The sequence below is a fragment of the Ceratotherium simum genome, chromosome 20 (assembly GCF_057802395.1).
Source record: "Ceratotherium simum simum isolate JZ-2026a chromosome 20, ASM5780239v1, whole genome shotgun sequence".
NCBI classification, from domain to species: domain Eukaryota; kingdom Metazoa; phylum Chordata; class Mammalia; order Perissodactyla; family Rhinocerotidae; genus Ceratotherium; species Ceratotherium simum.
The window spans coordinates 2440262-2461313 of record NC_141919.1 but is presented as its reverse complement, the minus strand read 5'-3'; the positions used below and the strand labels follow the sequence as shown (position 1 = coordinate 2461313).

The window sequence follows — 21052 nt, the reverse complement described above, 5'->3', positions numbered from 1 at the left end:
AGCATTGGGCCGTTTGTCACAGTTTCTTCACAGGAGTAAGGGGTCTGGCTTGTTGGCCCCTTGTTGTGGTCAAGCTCAGGTTGCAAATAAGGTCAAATGCTGATGACCTTGAACTTTAGGGTGTGACCTATAAATAGCATGACTTAATATCCAGTTTTTAAAAAGCCAAGACAGCGATTGTGAGGTGCGTAGCTGTCCCTTTGACACGGCATGGTAATTCACTTTCTAGGATTTTGACAGCTGGGTGGGACATAGATTGAAAAAAGGAGTTGGGGTAATTTAGTTGCTTTCGATGTATCTGTCTTTTTAAACCACATGCCTTTTATGATATGGGAAAGAACAGAATTCTTATATAATTCTTTAGTTATATTTGTGTATATTTTGTATTTGGTTTATGAAACATTTAATGTTTTAGAACATTCCTTCCAAGTCAGGAGGATATCTCTAGGCATTTTTTTCTTAGAGTTTTCTTTGTTTTTCAGTTCAGTGCCCATAGAACTTTTCTGTGGAAACTATGCAACAAATAAAGTTTCCCCTGCTGTACTGTGATAAAGGGATTTTTCAAAAACTGATCTATAATTAATGAAGGTAAAGAAAAAAATGAGCCACTGATGGCATAATCTGCCTAATTTTTCTTAAAGGACCTTTTAAATAAACAATTATAATCAATTCATAATATTTAGCATTTGTCTGTAAATAAAAAGAAAAAGAGCGTTTAATAGGCATGCTTTTAGCTACAGGTTCAGCGAGACTTTATTAGAAAAGTTCCTGGTCACTTCTTGTTCTTTTCTGTGTGCTTCCTCCACTGCACTTAGCAGCAGATTCTGTTGTATAGAAGTTTTAGGGGCATTATCGACTCTTGCTGTACATGTCCCCCGCAGTCAGTACAGATTTTCTCAGAAAGATGCAGAGATGTATACATTTTCTGGCTTATAAATAACATTGCCCTGATGCTCTTCTCTTGGTATAGGCCAAAACCCGGCTACATCTCATGTTCATTTTGTCTTTAAAGGTCTTGAGAATGAAATCAACATGTGGGGTTTTATTGGTGCTTCTGGGTTCTTTATGCTTCCCTCAATAGTTATAAAAATATGTTGTTAGATTTCTGTACTAAAATCTACACCAAAACAGCACACAGTTGTCTGTGAACACTGCCATTTTGTTTCACAACTGTAAACCATATTCACATGTAAAGTGGCCTTAAATGCCCTAAAATGGAGGGCTCGCTTTTGCCTAAATGCTCAAATGTCTTTCCAGATTGCTTTTCTTCCCTCTAGTGCCTTTCCTGGACACGGTTCTTTGCTCTCTAGTTCCATGGCACACCAGGATTTGAGAATAGAGGTTTGTCTGGCCTCCAAGCTGTGGAACCCACATGCTGCAGATAGCACATGAGGCCTGCAGGAGGCAGTGCTCTGTAGAGCCTACGTGGGTTCCTGCAGCTTATGCCTCATCATGTGAACGTTTGTGTTGGTACATGATAGCAAAGAGACGACAGTTCTCTTGGATTTCAGATTGTTTAAAAATGAAAGGCCCCTCATTTATGTACAAATGATGGTATTTTGTGTGTATGTCAGAGTACGAAATTTAAAGATCAACTAAACTTTATGGAGTGGCACTAAAATGATTTCTTAAGCTACTTGGTCTGCGTGTTGCTTCAATGCATCCTTAAACCACGTGGAACTTTATTCCATAGACCAGCTGGTCTTGCCCATCTGTGGGTAGAAGCAGATGCCCAGGCTGAGCACAGGAAGTCTGCAGGCGTTGGGGGAACCAGCCAGCCAGAATGCAGCAGCCCAGAGCTGGCCTGGCTGTCAGGACACCAGGTAGTTTTCTCAGAAATGGACCGCATAGAACAGTACGCTTTGCTGCAAGAAGCTTTCCCAACTTGATGCTTGGGTTGTTCTTAATAACAGCTTTTTTGAGAAACAGTTCTTAATATACCATACAAGTCACCCATTTAAAATGTACAATTTAATGTTTTTTAGTATATTCAGAGTTGGGCAACCATCACCATAATCAATTGTAGAATATGTTCATTATCCTGAAAAGAAACTCTGTACCCTTAAGCTGTCATTCCCATCTCCCCCAGGCCCACCCTCCAGTCCATGGCAACCACACTAATCTTTCTGCCTCCACGGATTTGTGTATTCTGTACTTACATATAAATCGAATCACATACAATATGTGACCTTCTGTAACTGGCTTCTTTTTACTTAGCGTACTGTTTTCAGGAGTCATCCATGTTTTAGCACATATCAGTACTTCATTCCTTTTTATTGCCAAATATTTTTGATTGTATGGATGTATACCACATTTGTTTGTTCATTCAGTGGTTGATGGATATTTGAGTTGTTTTCACTTTCTGGCTATTTGATTAATGCTGCTGTGAACATTTGTGTAAAAGTTTTTGTGTGGACATGTGTTTTGGCTTCTCTTGTGTCTATACCTAGGAGTGGAATTGCTGGGTCCTATGGTAACTCTGTTTAACCTTTTGAGGAACTGCCAGTCTGTTTTCCAAAGTGACTGTACCATTTTACATTCTCCTCAGCAGTGTATGAGAGTTTCGATTTTTCTTCATCCTCGTCAACACTTGTTACTGTCTGTCTTTTATTTTAGCCATCCTCTTGGGTGTGAAGGGGTACCTCATTGTGGTTTTGATTTTCATTTCCCTAATAACTAATCATGTTGAGCATCTTTTCATGTGCTTATTGTCCATTCGTACATCTTTGAAGAAATGTCTAGTCAGATCTTTTGCTCATATTTAAATTGGTTTGTCTTTTTATTGAGCTATATATTGTTCTTTATATATTTTAGATACAAGTCCCTTATTAGTTTATGATTTGCAGAAATATTTCTCTCATTCTTTGGGTTGTCTTTTCACTTTCTTGATGGTGTCCTTTGAAGCACAAAAGGTTTAATTTTGATGAAATCCAATTTATCTATTTTTTCTTTTGTTGCTTATACTTTGGTGTCAAATCTAAGAATCCATTGCCTAATCGAAGGTCTGGAAGATTTATACCTATGTTTTCTTCTAAGAGTTTTATAGTTTTAGCTCTTACATTTATGTCTTGGGGTTTATTTTTTTATTTTTTATTTTTTTTATTTTTATTTTTTGTGAGGAGATCAGCCCTGTGCTAACATCCGCCAATCCTCCTCTTTTTTTGCTGAGGAAGATGGCCCTGGGCTAACATCTGTGCCCATCTTCCTCCACTTTATATGGGACGCTGCCACAGCACGGCTTGCCAAGCAGTGCGTCGGTGCGCGCCCGGGATCCGAACCAGCGAACCCCGGGCCACCGCAGCGGAGCGCGCGCTCTTAACCGCTTGCGCCACCGGGCCGGCCCCGGGGTTTATTTTTTAAAGTCCCTTTTTCTAGCTCCTGTAGGGAAGAGTATTGGAAGAAATAGCCATTAGAAAGAGAGGGGGAGGGAGGGTTGAAATTTTCATGGAACACGTCATGGCTAGAAATTGACTGGACCTACGATGCCCCCATTCAGTAACTGGTGTTTTCCTCCTTCAGCTCTCAATTTGTATGGCCCCTTCTTAGGAAGGCTCCTGACCACTGCCCTGGACCACCCCCTCACCCCTTTTGCATCCTGTTATGTCTTCTCATGGCATTTATCACCAACGTATGGGTCTATACTTGCTGGTTCACTGGATTTTTCTTAGACTTGCTATTGAACTATAAGCTCCAGGAGGACAGGGGCTTATCTGTTTTATTTACCACTTTTACTCCCAGTGTCCAATACTTATTTTTTGGAGCATGACTTTTCCTGGATGTCCAGGTATTCTGGAATATCAGCTACTAGTATCTGACATGACAAGGTGATTGGAGTAACATAGGGAAATGCCTTCGGGAGAGAGCGAGCCTTTCCAGCACACTTGGTGAGGCCGTCCGGAGTCGAGCCTGCCCCGAGGAAAGCAAGAGAAGGCGTGGGTGTCCCTTCTGAGCTTATCAGAGGAGGTAACCCGTGGTCGTGGTCACTGTCTCTGCCAAAAGTGAAAGTCCTTTTTTCAGCAAAGACCGTGTGTCACATGTTAAGGAAATGAAGAAAGAAGATGGAGTGTGTTATTTCCTAATCATAGAATTATATATTGGAATGTATTGCCTTTTAGCACACAGCTTTGTTAGGAAAGAAAGGCAAGCTGTGCTGTATTTCAAGGTAGACCCAACATGAGCTCCCCATTTCTACTTTTTGGAGCCAGTTGCCTTTAATAGCATTAACATCATTGAATAAAATAACGTATCCATAGGAAAGGGAGAAAGGCTAGAATTTGCCCGAGAGAACATCCGTGAGTAAGGCTGCCTCTTTTATAATGCTTGGCGTTTGTCTTCACGTCCAGTCCTCACAGTCACTCTCCGTGTGCATGTCAAGTGTGATGATCCATGTTTTGCACGTTGCCACAGCTACAGTTATAACTGGTTATAACTAGTTAACATACAGATGAGAGCTTTAGGGATTGACTCAAGCAAGGTTAATAACAGCCCTTGAAAAAAAGCTGAGAGCCTCCGATACCTCGTTTGTTGTCTTAAACCCGGGCCAAGGGATTTACTCACCTGGCTTTGTGATGACAAATAGGATAACTTTAATTCCCTTTAGTTTAAAAAAATAACGTTAAGATTGCAGCCCTTTGAGAGTAAGGAGCAGTAAAGGTGAAGTGCTAGACTCCAAATACAAATGTTGGCGATCTCTACGTGACAGCTATACAGCTGGCCATTCTTCTGTCTTTTCTCGTGAGAGTGAGCAGATTAGACATGCTGGACCACTGTAGATGCCTCTAAACAGAATACGTGTTGGCAGTGCTGTCTGTCCTGGAGCTGTTCTGCAAAGGCCTTCCCGCTCCTGGGCTGCCAGGCAGGCTTCTCTCACCAGCAGTAAACCCACTTTAAAGCAGAGTTAAATCTAATTTAAGGACACAAATTGAAAAAGCAGGTTTGTTTATTGCAGTGTTAGACTTATTAACTCACAAAAGCCATGAGCCTTGGTCTTTCTGTTTACAGATATAAAATGGAATTCTAAATGAGGTTTAATGGGCTTCCCAGATCATGTTCCCTGGACAGATTTTTTTCCTTTCAACAGTAAATTTTGAAATCAAAAGGACTAGAAAGAAAGGGGAGCACTTCCTGTCATAAAGAGGATGGGCGGCATTCTTCAAAGCATTTTACAGCTTCCAACCGTGCATTATAATTTCCAAGTAGCTGAAAAGCATTCTCAGTTTTTAAAAGTGGTACATTCATTCAGAAACATTTATAAAAGCGCATACTGTGTGCCAGGTGTTGAGATAGGGCCCGGAACTGGCCTGAAGGTGCCAGGCCCCTGTTCTCCCTGAGCTTTCGTTTTACTGTAAGTAAAATACAAAAACAAGCAGACAGGGAAACAGGATGGTTTCACAGAGCAGGATGAGCGGGAGAGGATGTAAGACACTTCTCTAAGTGACCGACTGATGAAGGCCAGGGCTGATGAACTCTGGGCCCACGAGGCGAGTTCAGGGATGTGGACATAGCAGATCATGCGAGCAGATGTGGGTGTGCCGGATGGGGCAGGGCCCAAGCCGTGCCATCTATGTCTCAGCAGATGTCCTTGTGCCCTCTATGTGCTGGCCCCTCACAGCCTTGTTAAAAAGCTAAAGGCTGTGTTAATACACTTTGGGACTTTTGGGGACACACTGGAGACTGAGTTTCTGGCATCATCAGAGGATTGAAAAACTAATAAAACTGTAGTATATTAACAGAAGGGGACATGCTGAAGTCGTTTTTAAGTGAAAGTAGGTAGCTCACACTAAGCTAGTAAATCCAACAGTGGCAAGTGGAGAACAGGAAAAACATAAAATAATATATCCATATTGATTGCTGCTATTGTAAAGATCAGAAGTGAATGGCTAGGGCCGGCCCCGTGGCTTAGCGGTTAAGTGCGCGCGCTCCGCTACTGGTGGCCCGGGTTCGGATCCCGGGCGTGCACCAACGCACCGCTTCTCCGGCCATGCTGAGGCTGCGTCCCACATACAGCGACTAGAAGGATGTGCAACTATGACATACAGCTATCTACTGGGGCTTTGGGGGGAAAAAAAAAAGGAGGAGGATTGGCAATAGATGTTAGCTCAGAGCCAGTCTTCCTCAGCAAAAAAAAGAGAGGAGGATTAGCACGGATGTTAGCTCAGGGCTGATCTTCCTCACAAAAAAAAAAAAAAGTGAATGGCTAGAGTTTCATGTTCATTGGGTTCTCTATTTGTGTCAAGTTACCTGTTTATAATTTTTAAGCATTTGAAAATAAAGCAAGGGAAGCAGCTGTGTCTCGGAGCCCTAGGTGTTGTTTCAAGCATGGTGGTGAGTGTGCAGCAAACCAGACCCTGGCTCCAGGATCACAGCAACGGAACAACACGGTTGGCATCCTGTCTCTGACGCGACTGTCTGATGTGCCTTGTTGATGTCACGGAAGCTACCAGAACCAAGTTGGGGGGTATTAGCCAAGTTATTAGAACTAATCTATTGTCTTCCACCTGCAGTATCGTCTCCTCAGCCGCTGTGAGTCCATTTATTCTTCGGGCACAGTAACTCTTCTGTGTAAGACACTGGTTTTCAGTCTCCACCTTCAGTTAACCCAGGGCCCCACAAAGGAGTTCACTGTTTAATTTTAGGGTGTTTCCTACCTGATGTGAAGATTTAAACTGCTTGAAGAACCCATTTATATTCTTCTCCTTAATCTGTCTTTATATACTGGGGTTCCAGATTACATTTTTATTAAAAGTTGGAAGAATTACATTTAAGAAAAGTTTCAAAACCACTTTGGAAAATTAGTCTATTAGATAATAAGCAGGCCATGGGGAGCATTCCTATATAAGAATTTTTATTTCTTTGAAGTGGCTTCAGGGAAAATAAAGTTGTTAAAACTTGAAGATAAAACTTGTGATAAAAGCTATAAAAGAGCACTGAGAATTGTGAAGTGTTAGTAAGCATGGGCTCTGGGATGTGGTGAGGCGTCCTCATCCTGAATGGGCTGATAGAGGGGAGCATCTCAGCAGCGTGGGGAGACTGGATGTGAGCTGGTTTGGGGGTCACTCTTCTGAAGCTGCATTTCCTCAGGCTCAGAGCACCCACCCACACGTGGCACCTCACATCTGCGTTTGTGCTGGGCCCGTAGGCCAGAGAGAGGCTCTGTTTCAGAAGGAATGCTGGAGCGTGTTTGCTTATGCAGAAGGAATGCAATCTGTAGAGAGAGGAACAGGACTGGAAGGCCCCACATTCCAGGACACCCTAGAATTCCTGGAGGACCGGGCTGACGCTGGCTGCAGCCAGCTCACCAGGGCCAGCTGTGTGTTTCCACCCGGCTCTGTGTTCTGTGATGTCACGTGGGTAAATTTTGGGGGTCCACACCACCGCCTGTGCCTCCCTCCAGGAGCCTAGAGCCTGGGCTTCTGCTCTAGAGCAGGGGTCAGCAAACTACAGCCAGGCCGATCCAGCCTACCGTCTATTTTTGTAAATAAAGTTTCATCTGAAGTTTCATCTTTACCTATTGTCTAGGGCTGCTTTTGTGATATAATGGCAAATAGGCCAGAAAGCTAAAAATGCTCACTATCTGGCCCTTGACAGGAAAAATTTGCCAACCCCTGTTTTAGAGTTTAGTAGGAAACTGGTTGTGGATGCATTAAATTCTCAGGTTGAGAAGAGATTGGAGTGGGGAGGGGCGTCGTCTGCTAAAGGCAGTTTTTCTCTCCTATTTCCAGGAGAGAACAATTAAATGAGAGGGAGCCTCAGCATGTCCTAATAAGGTCCTGGTTATATCTTAGAGAGACCCGTGGGTTCATGGGACTTGTCCCTGGAATCTGAGATGTGGTTTGGGAATATAAATGACCCTACAAGGCAGGTGTCATTTCTTGAGCACTGCTGGAAATCAAAGGAGCAGGCTTCCTTCACCCTGTACCATATTTCTGAGCCAGAAGTAGTTCAGCTCAGCCAAGCCCCAGTGATAACTGTCTTTAAAAGGCAGAAGTGCCACGTGACTGGGGCTGATGCTGGGGCAAGGCTGAACCATCTGTCTTCACAAATGGTTTGGAAAATCCCCGGGTGCCGGGCCCCTGGGTGCACTTCCTGGGTGGCATGAGAAGTGCCAGCTGCCCAGGCCTACAGGCCCCTCCTGGGCGGGGCCCCTGCCTCCTCTGCTCTGCTCTTGTCTCAGACTCAGCCCACCCTCTCACCCGACAGCTCTACTCTAGTCGCAGGCAGGGCCTGGCTCTTCTTCCTGGGCTGCATTGTCCGCCCCCCCGTCCCGCCCCGGGCCCAGCCCTGTCAGGGCCCTCCCTCCACACACCATCCGGGCCGCCCTCTCAGTGAGCAGCAGCATCTGACAAGCACTCTCCTCCGTCATTTCGCCAGTTAACAAACGCTTCCTTGGATTTAATGCTCCCAAGTTTTTATAAATTCAATAAATAATAGAACTTTTGAAGTAGAAAAGAAAGCCAGAAACATGCTCCTGCTAAGATGACAAGCCCTTCCTGTGTGGGAGCAGCTGCTGTCCTAACACTTGCCATGGGCAAACTCGATCAGTTCCCACCGCAGCCCAGAGGGGCCGATGCCCTTCTAACCCCCGCATCAGGGAGCCGCGCTGGTGTGGTTAGAGCAGCTGGCCGAGCTGACAGGGCTGTGAGTGACAGAGCCCGGCCTCCAGCCTGGGTGTTCTCACCGTGAGTCAGGACACAGTGGGTCATGGAATCAACTTAGTAGATGGCCAACCAGCGTAAAGAAAACAACAGAAAATATCAGTGTGTTGCATATAGAGAGGGGAGGTATAAAAAAATGAAACGTGTGTGTGTGTACACATGTATACGTTATATGCATATATAGGATGGTGCACACGCATCTGTATGTAAGTGTGTGCTTGTATTGGCGGTCACTGTGTCCCATGCCATTTCCTCCATGCAGGGCACATAGTTGGCTGCCCTGAATATGTTTGGAATGAATGAGCCACCAGCCTCATAGCCAGAGCCCTGTGTGTGTGTGTGTTTCCTACAAAATACTTTCTGGACACCCAAGCCACCTGTCTGCTCAGGTCTCCCAATGGGTCAGGCCTATTACCACAGACATACCCATCTTTTGGTGGGAGTCCTTGCTGTGGTTTGGGCTCCACCATCCTGGAAAAGTTATGGATCATTGGAGGGTTTTAATGCTCTATCACCACATGTGGATCTGACATGAACCAGCTTTTGCATACCTACCTTTTAAAGCCTCGCACTCCAAATCTAAGACCCTCCCATCTGCACTCAACCCAGAGAACCAGTCACATTGTTGAGTACTCCTCGGAGAGCACTGATGTTTATGCACTCATCACCCTTTGTTCATGGAGGCTATAGAAACCTGGAAACTTCTAGAATCCATTTCCAATGGTGTAAATTAGCACCACTGTATTAAAACTCACCTGTGCACTGAGGGCCACATCATTTTCTGTTCAGAGTGTCCCTTGAGCAGAACACTTTGAAAAGCAGATTTTCAAACTAATTTTTATTAGACTTAAGTATTCGTGGGTGCACAGCTATATATGCACTACTGTGTATCACAACCTTGTTGTGACTTCGTGGGAAGAATCAGGGACCTAAGTTCCCTTTCTTCATCCTTCCTCATTCGTGTGCCAGGCACTGTGCTAAATGGTCCGTATGTATTGTGGGACCCTCAGCACAGCGTTTGTGGTGGGTACACTCTTGTGCTGGCACTGGCAGGCAGGAGGTGGGGCCGGACCAGCCAGGCTCTGAGTCTGCCCACCTCCCCCTTCCTGGGTCCAGCTGCTCTCTGCACTGAAGACTGAGGAAAAGATGGGCCTGTCCTTGGGAACAAGGCTTCGAGTGCCCCTCGTGGCGCCCTGCCACAGAGCAGCTGGAGCGAGGGCTCTGCCCTTCACCACCATGGGCAGCTCTCCTCTCCTCCCTTCCACAGTGCCCTTTTCTGATTTTCTTCAGCTTTCTTCTTCTTGGCCTGCTCTCCGTCCCTCCCTGCCTCCTTCCCCTTGCTCGTCCTTGCTCCTTACTTCTGGGCCTGCCTGACTGCCTGATGGTGTTCAGGGCTGAGGTGTCTGTGGACTGGAGGCTTTCAGGTGATTTCTAGCGTGAGTTTGGAGTGACTTTATGAATTTGAGTCATAATTTAAGAAGTCATTACATTTTTTCAACTCTGAGACATAATTGAAGTATAATGAAATGCCAATATTTAAAGTGTCGTTTGATCAGTTTTGGCGTATGGATGCACTCAGGAAACACTGAAATTAAGTGAACAGAAGCAAGAAGCGGCGGATGCTGTGGAGGGCCTCCTGGGCTCCAGGCGCTGTCAGGAGCGCGTGCAGTGTTGATTTTTAATCTCCCTGAGGAAGGTAAAAGACGGAGTGACTACTACCCCTGTTAATTAATTCATTAGGAAATAAAGGTGAGCAAATCTACAGAATGACAGATTTATTCTTAGAGACCTGCTTCTGAATTCTCTGGCTCAGGCGCCCCAGCACTGAGAACTTCAGTCTCCTCCATTAGCACTGGAGGAAGGAACTTGATACAAGTACGTGGGGGCCTCTGTCAAGGGTGATTTCGGCTTCTCAGGGATCTGGAGAAAGGAGATGTTTCGTCAGTGTCCACCGTGGAAACATTGCTGGGAGAAATGGAGACAGATGTCACTTCGCTGCCAGCTTTTTGAGAAATCCCCGTTCCATTTGGTGACAAGTGACCGTGAAAATTGTGGGTCCTTGCGAGTTTAGGGGATAAAAAAATAAGGATTTTCTCTGTTTCTCAAAGAAATATGAAGAGAAGTAAACACCCTGCTCACAAGCAAGAACTGTGTGTTGGGCCCTCAGCCTCACACAGCATCCCTGTGCTGTCTTTGGAACATCCTGTCGTTGACTACTAAAATAGGTTTAGCTCCTTTGTAATGAAAAGGCTTGTTGTTTTTTCTGCTCTTTGTGGAGTGGGCTGGGGGAGTTGGTCTGTGCTTCCTGGATTGCCATGTTAGCCTCCAGGCGTCAGAAGACTAGATCGTTTATTAATCGTGACAATAAACTATTTTTAACAGTAAGAGAAGTGGAAATACTGACTTCATATTGGTTATCAAAGAGCCTCTTTTCACTCGGCCCATCTCCTGGACCTTCGTCCAGTTGTGGTGGGATTGCCCCTGCCTCCCGCCTGCCTGGGGTACTAGGAAATAGGCCCTAATTTATGCTTTGTTATTTCTGTATGTGTGAATAAGATGAAGTAGAGCACAGGAAGAAAAAATGAGAGGCCAAACCTTCCATTCTCAAAATTAGGTCTAAAAATATATAATGTCCCCAAGTCTTGGAATGACAGAGAACAGTCGTCAAGGGCGTGGTGTGAGCAGGTCACGTAAATCTAAGTCATTAGAACACTTTGAAGCTGAGGGAGTTCTCCATACGTGATCCCACTAAAAGGTAGGGGCAAGTATCCCCATTTTGCAGTTGTGAGAAGTGAGGCTGTTTCTGGAAGTCCCAGAGCAGGCGGCAGAGCAGCGGTCCCGGGTCTTCTGACTGTGCCGTCTGGGTCCATCCCACCAGGCCACACTCGTCTGCTGTGGGGAGCTGGCGCCCATGTTCATAAAGCTCACCAATAAAGACACTGCTCGTGTGTGGACAGGGCTGGTGGTGTCTGAGGCTTTTAGATACCGAGGCATCCGCGGGGGCTGCTGAGTCCTTCCCAGTGCTCGGCCTTCAGTGCTCGCACGGCAGCAGATCCCATTGTTCCGATGGCTTCCTCTGAGTGGTGGAGCAGGATAAGCTGGCATCTCTGAGCTCTGTTCACTTGTTCTTTCTGCTCAGAATATTTTAGGGGCTGCCCTTCCCTTTTATGGTCTGTTAATTTCTATCGGCTGTATAAGAAAGAACATTTTGTTGAAGATGGAAAGATTCCGAGACCCATCCAGTCCAACCTGCTTCCCTTTTGTTGTGATGGTCCGAGGCTCCTACCTCATTTCCGTGCATCTCTGAAATTCCCTCCTGGATGTAAAGTTCGTTGGCATCCTGTCCTTAGAAGTTCAGATGGCCTGGCTGCCTGCAAGTAACGGGCATCGCCACCAGAGTCCTCAAGTTAACACCCTGTCCCGGAGTGCACTGTGGCCTAGGGCAAGGATTCTTTCCAAAAAATTGGTTTCTTTAGTTTTTTCCTACTTGTTTGTGTATAAATCTGTTTATAGTAAATTAAAGGAGAGATCCGGCCAGCAGTGGGTAATGATATAATTTACAGGGGCCCCAGCCAAAATGTTGAGATTGCTTACATTTTACTCTTGCCACAGAAGGATTACTATAAAGGGTCTCCCTCTTTCAAAGGCAATAAAAACAAAGAGTGATGGAAGGAGGATTTTTTTAAATGCACTTAATCACTTCCGTGTATGGTTAATGTTGAACTAATAATGGAATATGAAATGGTAGGCTGCTGGCTGGGTGTAGTTGAGAAGGCTTTGATGCGGTAGAAAATGGCCTGAGACTGGATTCTGAAAACCAAATTCAGGTAGAGTCTCCCCGTAAAGAATGTGCCTGAAGCGCCGAGAGCGGCCATGGGCTCTGCTCTGTTAGCAGAGGCAGCCGGTGCCGGGGTCAGACTGCCTTGTTGTGTGTCGGGTTTAGGGGGTGGGGTCCTGGCAAAGTCCTGCTGGTAAACATTTAGTACAGTCTGTCTGTACTCAGTGGCATCCACATCTGGCTTGTCTGTTTTCAGTGCCTTGTGCAACAGGAGCTGCTTGTGTCCAGGTGGTCTGCTCTCCTTCCTTTTCCCTCGGGCAGACACCCCGTGCTCCACAGCAGGCAGGCTTTGCCTCCTCAGGAATGTGGAGAGCAGTGTCTTCCTCCTTGTGCTGCGTTTATTGTTACAGACAGCAGCATTGGACCAGATCGCGTATTGCAGGAAATTAAGTAGTTGTGGTTCTAAAGGAAACCTTCACTGACAGCATACGACAGGATGGTGCACCAGCTGCATGGCTGGAATGTGCTCTTAATTTTCCAGTTACGTTTTACCTTTATCTGTTATCTTGCAAAATTGTGTTTAAAAACATCAAAACACCTAACTGAAAACTGCACTTTCCTCCCCTGAAGTTGACTAACAGCCCTCTCAATCAGGAACATGATGCCTTTCTTTGTAAAAGAAATTAAACTAAAATGAAATATGAAAACTAAAAGTGTCAACAGCATTAATGTACTTCAGAGAGGAACTTTTTCTAACTCCAATTCTGTCATTAAACCTGTTAGGCTAAGGAAACCTACCAGTTTGTTGCTTATTGGATTTTCTCTCATTTCTTAGGTTCGCCATCGGTGGTGTGAACTCATTGTTAAGCACAGATACACAAAAGCTTACAAAGATGTGGAGAGATTCCTTCAGGAGGATCAGGTAAGTTTCATTTGGCAGCAGACACGTTAAATGCTGTCCCCTGTCTGGTGCACTTAACACAGGGACCTAAGTTGTGAACATCTCTTTCATACAAATATTTAAACATTTCCCAGAGATTTTTAAGAAGTAGGTAGGAGCTTACCTAACACACTTCTGAGCTGTGGTGATGGGCCCTCTGTCTGGGTATGCCGTTGACTGCTCCCCCTCGGGAGCCCCCCCGGGTTTGCCTGGCTGTGAAGCGCACACACTTTACAGCGTCTCCGAGTCCCAGGTTGAGTTGTGGCCTTGTGATGCCATGGTATGTGTCTGTTTCCAGTCACGCTCATTTAAAGTGTGTGTGCAGATGACACTCAGAGAGCTCTGACTGGCTGGGGCAGTCTGGATCCACACCTGCCACGCCGTGCCAGGCCCCTGTGCTGAGTTTCCTTCCTGTAAGAACTCGCCTCACTGTTCACCAGGGGAAAGTAGTCCAAGGAACCCACGGATGCATGTCCCTGCCTGAACGTGTTTGGGGACGTCCTCCTTGCCACCTCTGCACCCAGCCACGTGTCCCCAGCATGGCCATCTATGGTGGTGCCTATGCCGCAGGTTCTGTCTGCTGCCGTAAGTCAGCCTGCAGCTCGTTCCTGTTGGCGTGACCAGTGGGCCTCTGAGCGAGCTGTCTGTGGAGCACCGTGGGCTGAGCGAATGAGGCTATGTTCCAGCTTGGGGTGGAGGTGGGGGTGGGGCAAACAAAAGGACTCTTGATAGGGCCTGAGTATGGGGGCAGCCCACAAGTAAGGGCTCAGTCTTCCCACAAAGAAAGTTACATGATTTTGTATGAGAAGAAATGTCACATTTGCACAGTGGAGCAAGAGGTGTTTGGAAACACGGAGGTGGGTATAAGAAGGACAAAATGGAAGTGCAACTTAAAGTATGTTCTGAAAACCAAAATTAACTGCAATATATTTAGAACCATGATCTCTGCCAGATAAGAATCACCATCTCTCAGCTTTTTGAGGAAAGCATTTTTGAACTCATGTTCACTACCCACTTTTTATTTTGTGCTATCTTTGAGCTCCTCCTTTTAATTTGTTCCGGCAGAATGTGATCCAGCATAACTGAGCTTGGAACAAGAGAGAAGGCGGAACCAAAGGGATCTTTTGGTCTTCCAGAACATAACTGGCTGATTTTAAAACTGTAGGGAAAATGCAGATGTGAGTCTGCAGCAGTGTTTCTGAGACAGAAGGGCCAGTGTCTGCTGGTGGTGGGCGCTGTTGAGGGAATGCCATCAGGCTGGGCTGCAGCGATGGCGTCTTTCCCTGGACGGCACGATGACTCTTCCTGCCCGTGGCTGCCATGTGACATGGTGGTCTTCATTTCCTAGCTCTGCCTAGGGACACGCTTTCCTGGGAGGAAGTGCTGTGTCAGTGTGACACACATGGCGCCGTGTGCTCCCTCTAGCTCTACTTCCCTGGTGTTCATTATGGGAAGCTCCCCGTCCCTGTCCAGAGCAGTTCTGACACAGGCATCACGAGAGAAATGCTCACTTGTCACCGTGTCGCCAGTTAAATCACCAGGGTTCTGTTGATGGGACTGATAGCTAAGAATTCCTTGGGGTTTCAGTGAGAACAAGAAAGCGGAGGTTGAACCGCACATTCTAGAAGTACAGCTCCTCAACTGTGTATCTTTTCTAGGGTCTTTGTCGTTTCTAGACAGCAAGTTCGTGTGAAACGAGCACAGACTCTGTGTGGGGGAGGAGGCATCCTGTCTTCTTCTCACACTCTGGCCTCTGTGCCCCCACAGGCCATGGGCATATACCTTTACGGGGAGCTGATGCTGAGTGAGGACGCTGGGCAGCAGCAGGTCGCCCGCAGGTGCTTCAAGCTGACCAGGGAGCAGATGGATAGATCCTCAGCAGAGGTGGTGGCCGAGATGTTATTTTAAAAAGGTGATTCTCTCCCTTTCCTTTTTCTGTTGTTCCCTTCTAACCAGAGATTCCTCTTAGGAGCCAAATAAGTCAGTAGCCAACTGGTGAGCCTCAAGCACCGGCAGCCTCTGCCCTCTGCTCCCACCTGAGTGATGAGTGGCCTTGGAGAGCAGGCCCAGTGGGATGCCTGCTGGAGCGCGAGGCCCAGAGGCCCCAAGGCACCTCGTCCCCCGGGCGAGTGGTCACTGGAAGGCAGAGGCCGTCCACCCAAGCGGAGCGGCTCTCTTGGCGCTGTTATGGCCACTTCAGGTTTTGTTATTTGTAGGAACACAAGTCATGGGAGAACATCTTGAGTGGGTTCAGGAGGTGGGCCGGGGAGCCCAGCAGAAGCACTGCTCCCCAGTCTTCACGGGGAAGTCTGACGGGGAAGTGTGCTTGCTGCCGGGTGATCCCAGATCCTGAGTTGCATGCAGATGTCTTCTCCTCCCAGGCTGTGAGAGAACTTGAGGTTCCTCAGGCTGTCCCCGTCTGACCCATGAGGCTGGCAGGAGGCCCTCGGCCAAAGGGTGCTGCTCGCTTCTCCATCACCCCGTGTGTCTTCAGGCACAACTTGTTACCTGGTTGCGTTGGAGCAGAATTTCTCCCCAGTGTATGCTGGACTGGGAGTCCTAAATTACTTAAATGACTTCCTTTGTTAATTGTGCTTAGAATTTATCTGTTAGGTTGACGTCCTAGCAGTCAGTTTTTCTAACTGTGGGTTTCTGCATTTTAAAAGTATTTAGCAGTGGTACATAAAGTTTTGTAAGTAGAACTGTGAGATTATAAGTGTATTTTTTCCTCTGACAATCATTATCGTTTATGTGTCTTCTCAGTTTTTCTTCAAGGTTTTACATGATATAATAGGGTGTATCTAATTTTATATCTTTTTTTAATTTAGTGTCAAATCTCAAGCATTTTTCATGTATATAGCTTCTCTATAGATACAATTTTAATGGATATTAAATATGTTGATATTCTTAACCCATTGTTAGACGTTTAGTTTGCTTGTAATGTTTTGCTCTTATAAAAACCATTTCTGTCTAATATGTTTGTCTTATTTATTTGAAAGAACTCTAATACTGAGGAGAGCGAAAAAGTTTTTCTCGAGTATGGTCCTGTTCTCCAGAAGAGTCAGGGGACTGTGTGCGGGAACGGGGACAGTGGAGGCCATGGCAGCAGCTGGCCCTCTTGTAGTAGAGCCGCCGCGTGCCGCTCACAGACCCGCGAGCAGCCTCAGGCCCTGTTCAAGACGGACAACCCGTGTGAAACCAGAGCAGTCACGCAGTTAGCTTGCTGCCAGCCTTCTGCAGTCATTGGTAGATGTCAGATTTCTCTTTGGACGTTCCGTTCCATGGAGGGGGTGTGTTTCTAGAAGTGTGTGCGGCTGCACTAGGGCATCTGTCCTTTGACGGGTCCCCGTCCTCCATGGGGTGGAGGCCACACAGCGCTGGCGGGTCTTCCTTGTGATTTTTTGCCCCAAGCAGGCAAAGGAGTAGCCTGGTCCCGAGTCTGCTGTTTTCTCACCTTCCCTCCTGTTGTCGCCCTTCTAGACAAACGTGGGTCACGCGCACCCCTTCGCCCCCACCCCCGCCTTCTCCGTGAAGAGCAGTGGCGAAGGCCACTCTGAGTGGCTCCTTCCAGCTGTCGGGAGTCCTTCCCAACCTGGGGGCGGGGGCACAGACGTCCCAGACCGCTTGGACTCCGTGTCCCGGGGTGCGAGGCAGTGCGCCGACTGAGCGAGGGCCGCCACAGGAGGGCCAGGCCGTGCGGTTTCCACTTCACGTCCCAAAGCTGCACCGGCATTTGCATCGTGGTCTCTGAGTCCTTTTGATTTAAAAAATTAGACCTCTAGGACTCCCAAGTAAATGAGCAACAGACAAAAATAAAACCCCTTTGGTAGCGTAGCAGGCCTGGAGGTGGTGTCGTTGCCTCATGTCTGAGGAACCCGGTGCATGCGATGTGGGCTGTGACCCGGCAGGCACGGCGCTGCCCCAGAGTGCTCTGGCTGCTTGGGTTCCTGGCATGCTGATTTGTGACTTAAGATTAAAATCACATTGCCAGGGATTACCACGCAACCACGACCTTGGCTGCTCCTCCAGAAGCCATAGTTCTCTCTCTGCAGTTTGGAGAACAGATGCATCTCATAGCTCTTCTCTGGAAACAAGAAGCCAACAGCCGTGGAAGATGCTCACCGGCCCTTTCATTTTGCCCAGCCGACGACCTCTCTGATGAGGTGCAGAGCTTAGCTGATTGGTGAACAGTGACTGGTTTCCGCTTTGTTCACAGTGGCTAAGTTCTGCACCTGAAGAGAAGGTGAGATGGGGACAGTTAAGTTGGAGCTGCTGGGGCAGAGGCCACAGCTGAGCGGGCAGCTCGGGTGCCAAGCACGATTCTGGAGGATGAGAGACCCGCTCAGCCACAAGGATGCGCTTTCTCCTGTCGTGAATGCGACGAACTCAGCAAAAGTCTACGGAAATATAAATCCACTAATTAGGTATCTGTCTGAAAGGTCAAATGTATTGAAAGCTGCAAAAATTATTATAAAAAACTAAAACCAAATGCATCACGAAAGTCAAATAGAACCATGTCCGCGGTTGGTTGGTGTGAGGAGGGCTGGGCGCTCCACAGGAGACCCTTGGTGTCCCTTCCCAAGCATGGTGAACTCTCTCATGTATTTGCAGTCTAGGTGTGCTGTAGCCGCGCGGGACGAGCCGAGCGCCTCGCCAAGGCGCTGCTTCTCCGGGCTGTCGATTGGACCCGCCCTCCGGTGCCTACTGAGCTGATATCAGTTCTCATTTTACACACTGGCTCAGTTCAGCAGGAACAGGAGTCGAGCCCTAGAGCGAAAAGCCTTCCTGTCTGTAAGTGCCTGGAGGCCGGGAGCTGGGACTCCCCTCCCTGAAGACAGACCGGCGGCGGCGCGGCTGTCCCAGAGGCCTGAAGCTCTGCACACAGTGAGCTGCCTCCCTGCAGCAGAGGGTAGTTAGCACCGTACGTGTGGCGCAGGCTCGAGCACCTCCCTCATGGTGTCCTTCACGCTCTCCCAGCGCAGTTGGAGTGAGTGCGGGTCTCACAGGGGCCCTTTCTGGGCTCTGTCTTGTGACTGAAACCTCGGTCACAGCCGCTGGCTTTCAGAGCCGTGTGTGAGCCAAGCGAGTGGCACACGGTTCCATGGTAAACCCCGCTCTCGGGGTTGGGAGATGTGGCCAGGCCTCACCTCGTCCTCCACTCAGAGCCCTCTCTCCAAAGCAGACAGCACGGGTCACAGTGGGACTCGTTTACAAGAATTCCTTCGTTGTGACCCAGCAGTAAATTTTATTGCTGTTTCCTTTGCAGGAAAGATCACAGCGAGATTCTTTCTCATGCGTCTCCTCCTAGCCCTGGTGGGAGCAGAATCCATTGACCCTGGACATCAAAGGAAGGATTACGGGGCTGCTAAAGCCATCAGCCGACAGCAGGGTCCACGTTCTTGATGCTTCTCTTTCTAGGGGCTCATGAAAGAGGCGGTCCTCGTAAATGGTCTGTGCGGCTGTGTGCTGCCTTTGTCTCCTGCCCTGGCCTCGCCCCTTCAGGATACCGAGTCTGAATTGTAGCTCTGCTGTGAGTTTAAGGCAGTTCTTTCACGCAAATGATTGAAGATAGGAGACACGTTAAAAACCCTGCTGACCATTTTGCATTGATACCCCCAGCATGTGGCTGCAGTGGTATTTCTATAATTCCAAAAAGTCACGGGGTTTGTCTACACTGGGACCAGTGAACACCACCGTTGGATGTCTTCCCCTGGGCCATTTCAGAAGGATTCTGCAGAATTATTTTGATTGATATGTTCATTATTTAGATTTTTCGAAAATTTTAGTACCTTTTTGTAAAGGTGCAGGATAAAAATCTAAGGTGTGTTAACAATAAAATATAGTGGATTAAAATTTTTGTATTCTGTTTGCTTCTGAATTTAATACTGTTTAAAAAAAGGAAAAAAATTGTGTAAGAAGAGGACATTCTCTGCACCCTGGTGTTGCGCCTTTCCCACCCCGAGAGTTCCTTTCCAGTTTCAATGGAGTGTTGATGTCCTGGGAGGCGGCCCGGGTATGAGGGTGCTCTTGCCCTAACTGAGGCACAGTCAGCACCGTGGGAGTCTGTGGTGATGTCGCCTTTCTTTCCCACAAGTGTTTGAAGTTAAATAAAGAAAGAAACTGAGCTTCCAGTACTGTCCAAAGGGGACGATGGTTTGAAATGCCAGCAGAAGTCTCGGTGGTTGGTGCAGCCACGTGGTTGGTTGGCGTGATGGCGCCAGGGGCCGAGCTGAGTGGGGATGAGCCCAGACGCGGCTCCTCCTCCCGCCTGGCTCTGGGGCTGCGTCCGTCCGCCAGCTCATCTGGGCTGTTAGAGGTGAAGCACGGCTTTAACACCTGCCTCCTTCAGAAGCACTTGGTCTTCAGTATGATTTGGCAGTGACTGTCATTCTAGAAGGTTTCCTAGGCATTTGCTATTTGCTGTTATGTGTGCTCTGCATATGATGGTACGTACTTTGTTTACCATATTGGTAGAAAAATCAAAATTTGATTTTTAAATTTGAATAAATATAAGAATGCTGCTTTCTGTGAAGACTTGGAATAAATGCTTTTACCTTCTGGTCGGCGTGAGTGTGTTTGGCCTTCTGTGAGGCAGGCAGGGCAGGAAGGGCCCAGGGGCCCAGACAGTGCCCACCCGCCTGCCCACCTGCGTGCAGACAGCCCTCAGCACCCCCTTGTGTACCATCCAGGTCTGTGCAAGCACACTCTATGATGTTCACACGACAAAATCACCTAACGACTCATTTATCAGAACATCTCCCCATCGTTAAGTGCCGCATGAGTGTATTTCTTATGCTCAGCCTGGAGGGCAGCTCATAGCTTCACTTCCACTCAACCTGGGACAGTGACAGGGGTTGGGGGGACCGCTGAAGCCAAAAATGTGTTCCTCCAGGGGCAGCGGGGATCAGAAATGGTGCCACTAAGAAAGTGTGCTGGGGGGCCGGCCCCATGGCGTAGCGGTTAAGTGCACGTGTTCTGCTGCTGGCAGCCCGGGTTTGGATCCTGGGCGCGCACTGACGCACCTCTTGTCAGGCCATGCTGTGGCGGCGTCCCACTAAAGTGGTGGAAGATGGACACGGATGTTAGCTCATGAGCAGTCTTTCTCAGCAAAAAGAGGAGGATTGGAGTGGATGTTAGCTCAGAACTGATCTTCCTCACAAAAAAAAGAAAAAAAAAAGTGTGCTAGACTCCCATGCGGACAAGTCTTTGTGACGTCCAGCTGGCCCCGTGGTTTGGTTTGGTCTTGTATTTTACAAAAAGTTACAGCCATACTTTGTCATCTTTAGGAACCACTGAGGTAGAGCTGAGTGGCCACACGCATGGGATTTTGCACAAAGACACCTTGCTCCTGTGATCCACTAAGTCCTGCAACTGCCTCTGACCACTGGTTATGGCCAGCAGGCGGTGGTCACTCACGGAAGGGTCATCAACACTGAAGCCCTGGGCCGGCCCCGTGGCTTAGCGGTTGGGCGTGAGCGCTCCGCTGCTGGCGGCCCAGGTTCGGATCCTGGGCGCGCACCGACGCACAACTCCGGCCATGCTGAGGCCGCGTCCCACATACAGCAACTAGAAGGATGTGCAGCTATGACATATACAACTATCTACTGGGGCTTTGGGGGCAAAAATAAATAAATAAAATCTTTAAAAAAAAAAAAAACACTGAAGCCCTGAATCACCACC

At 47.6% G+C, this 21052-nt stretch overlaps 1 protein-coding gene across 7 annotated transcripts in view; it reads left to right on the top strand.

The window, feature by feature from the left end:
• The window catches only part of AOPEP (aminopeptidase O (putative)), a 348826-nt gene extending 328896 nt beyond the window's left edge, over positions 1–19930 (top strand). For 6 of the 7 annotated variants that reach the window (XM_087444292.1, XM_087444291.1, XM_087444290.1 and 3 more), the window contains 3 exons: positions 13268–13354; positions 15140–15284; positions 18639–19930. In XM_087444292.1, the coding sequence (XP_087300418.1) occupies positions 13268–13354; positions 15140–15280 (228 nt within the window). In that variant the 3' untranslated portion in view covers positions 15281–15284; positions 18639–19930. Of the gene's footprint in view, positions 1–13267; positions 13355–15139; positions 15285–15753; positions 17556–18638 lie in introns of those variants that run through there. The other variant, XM_087444289.1, reaches the window with a different exon arrangement.
• The last annotated feature ends 1122 nt before the right edge of the window (positions 19931–21052 follow it).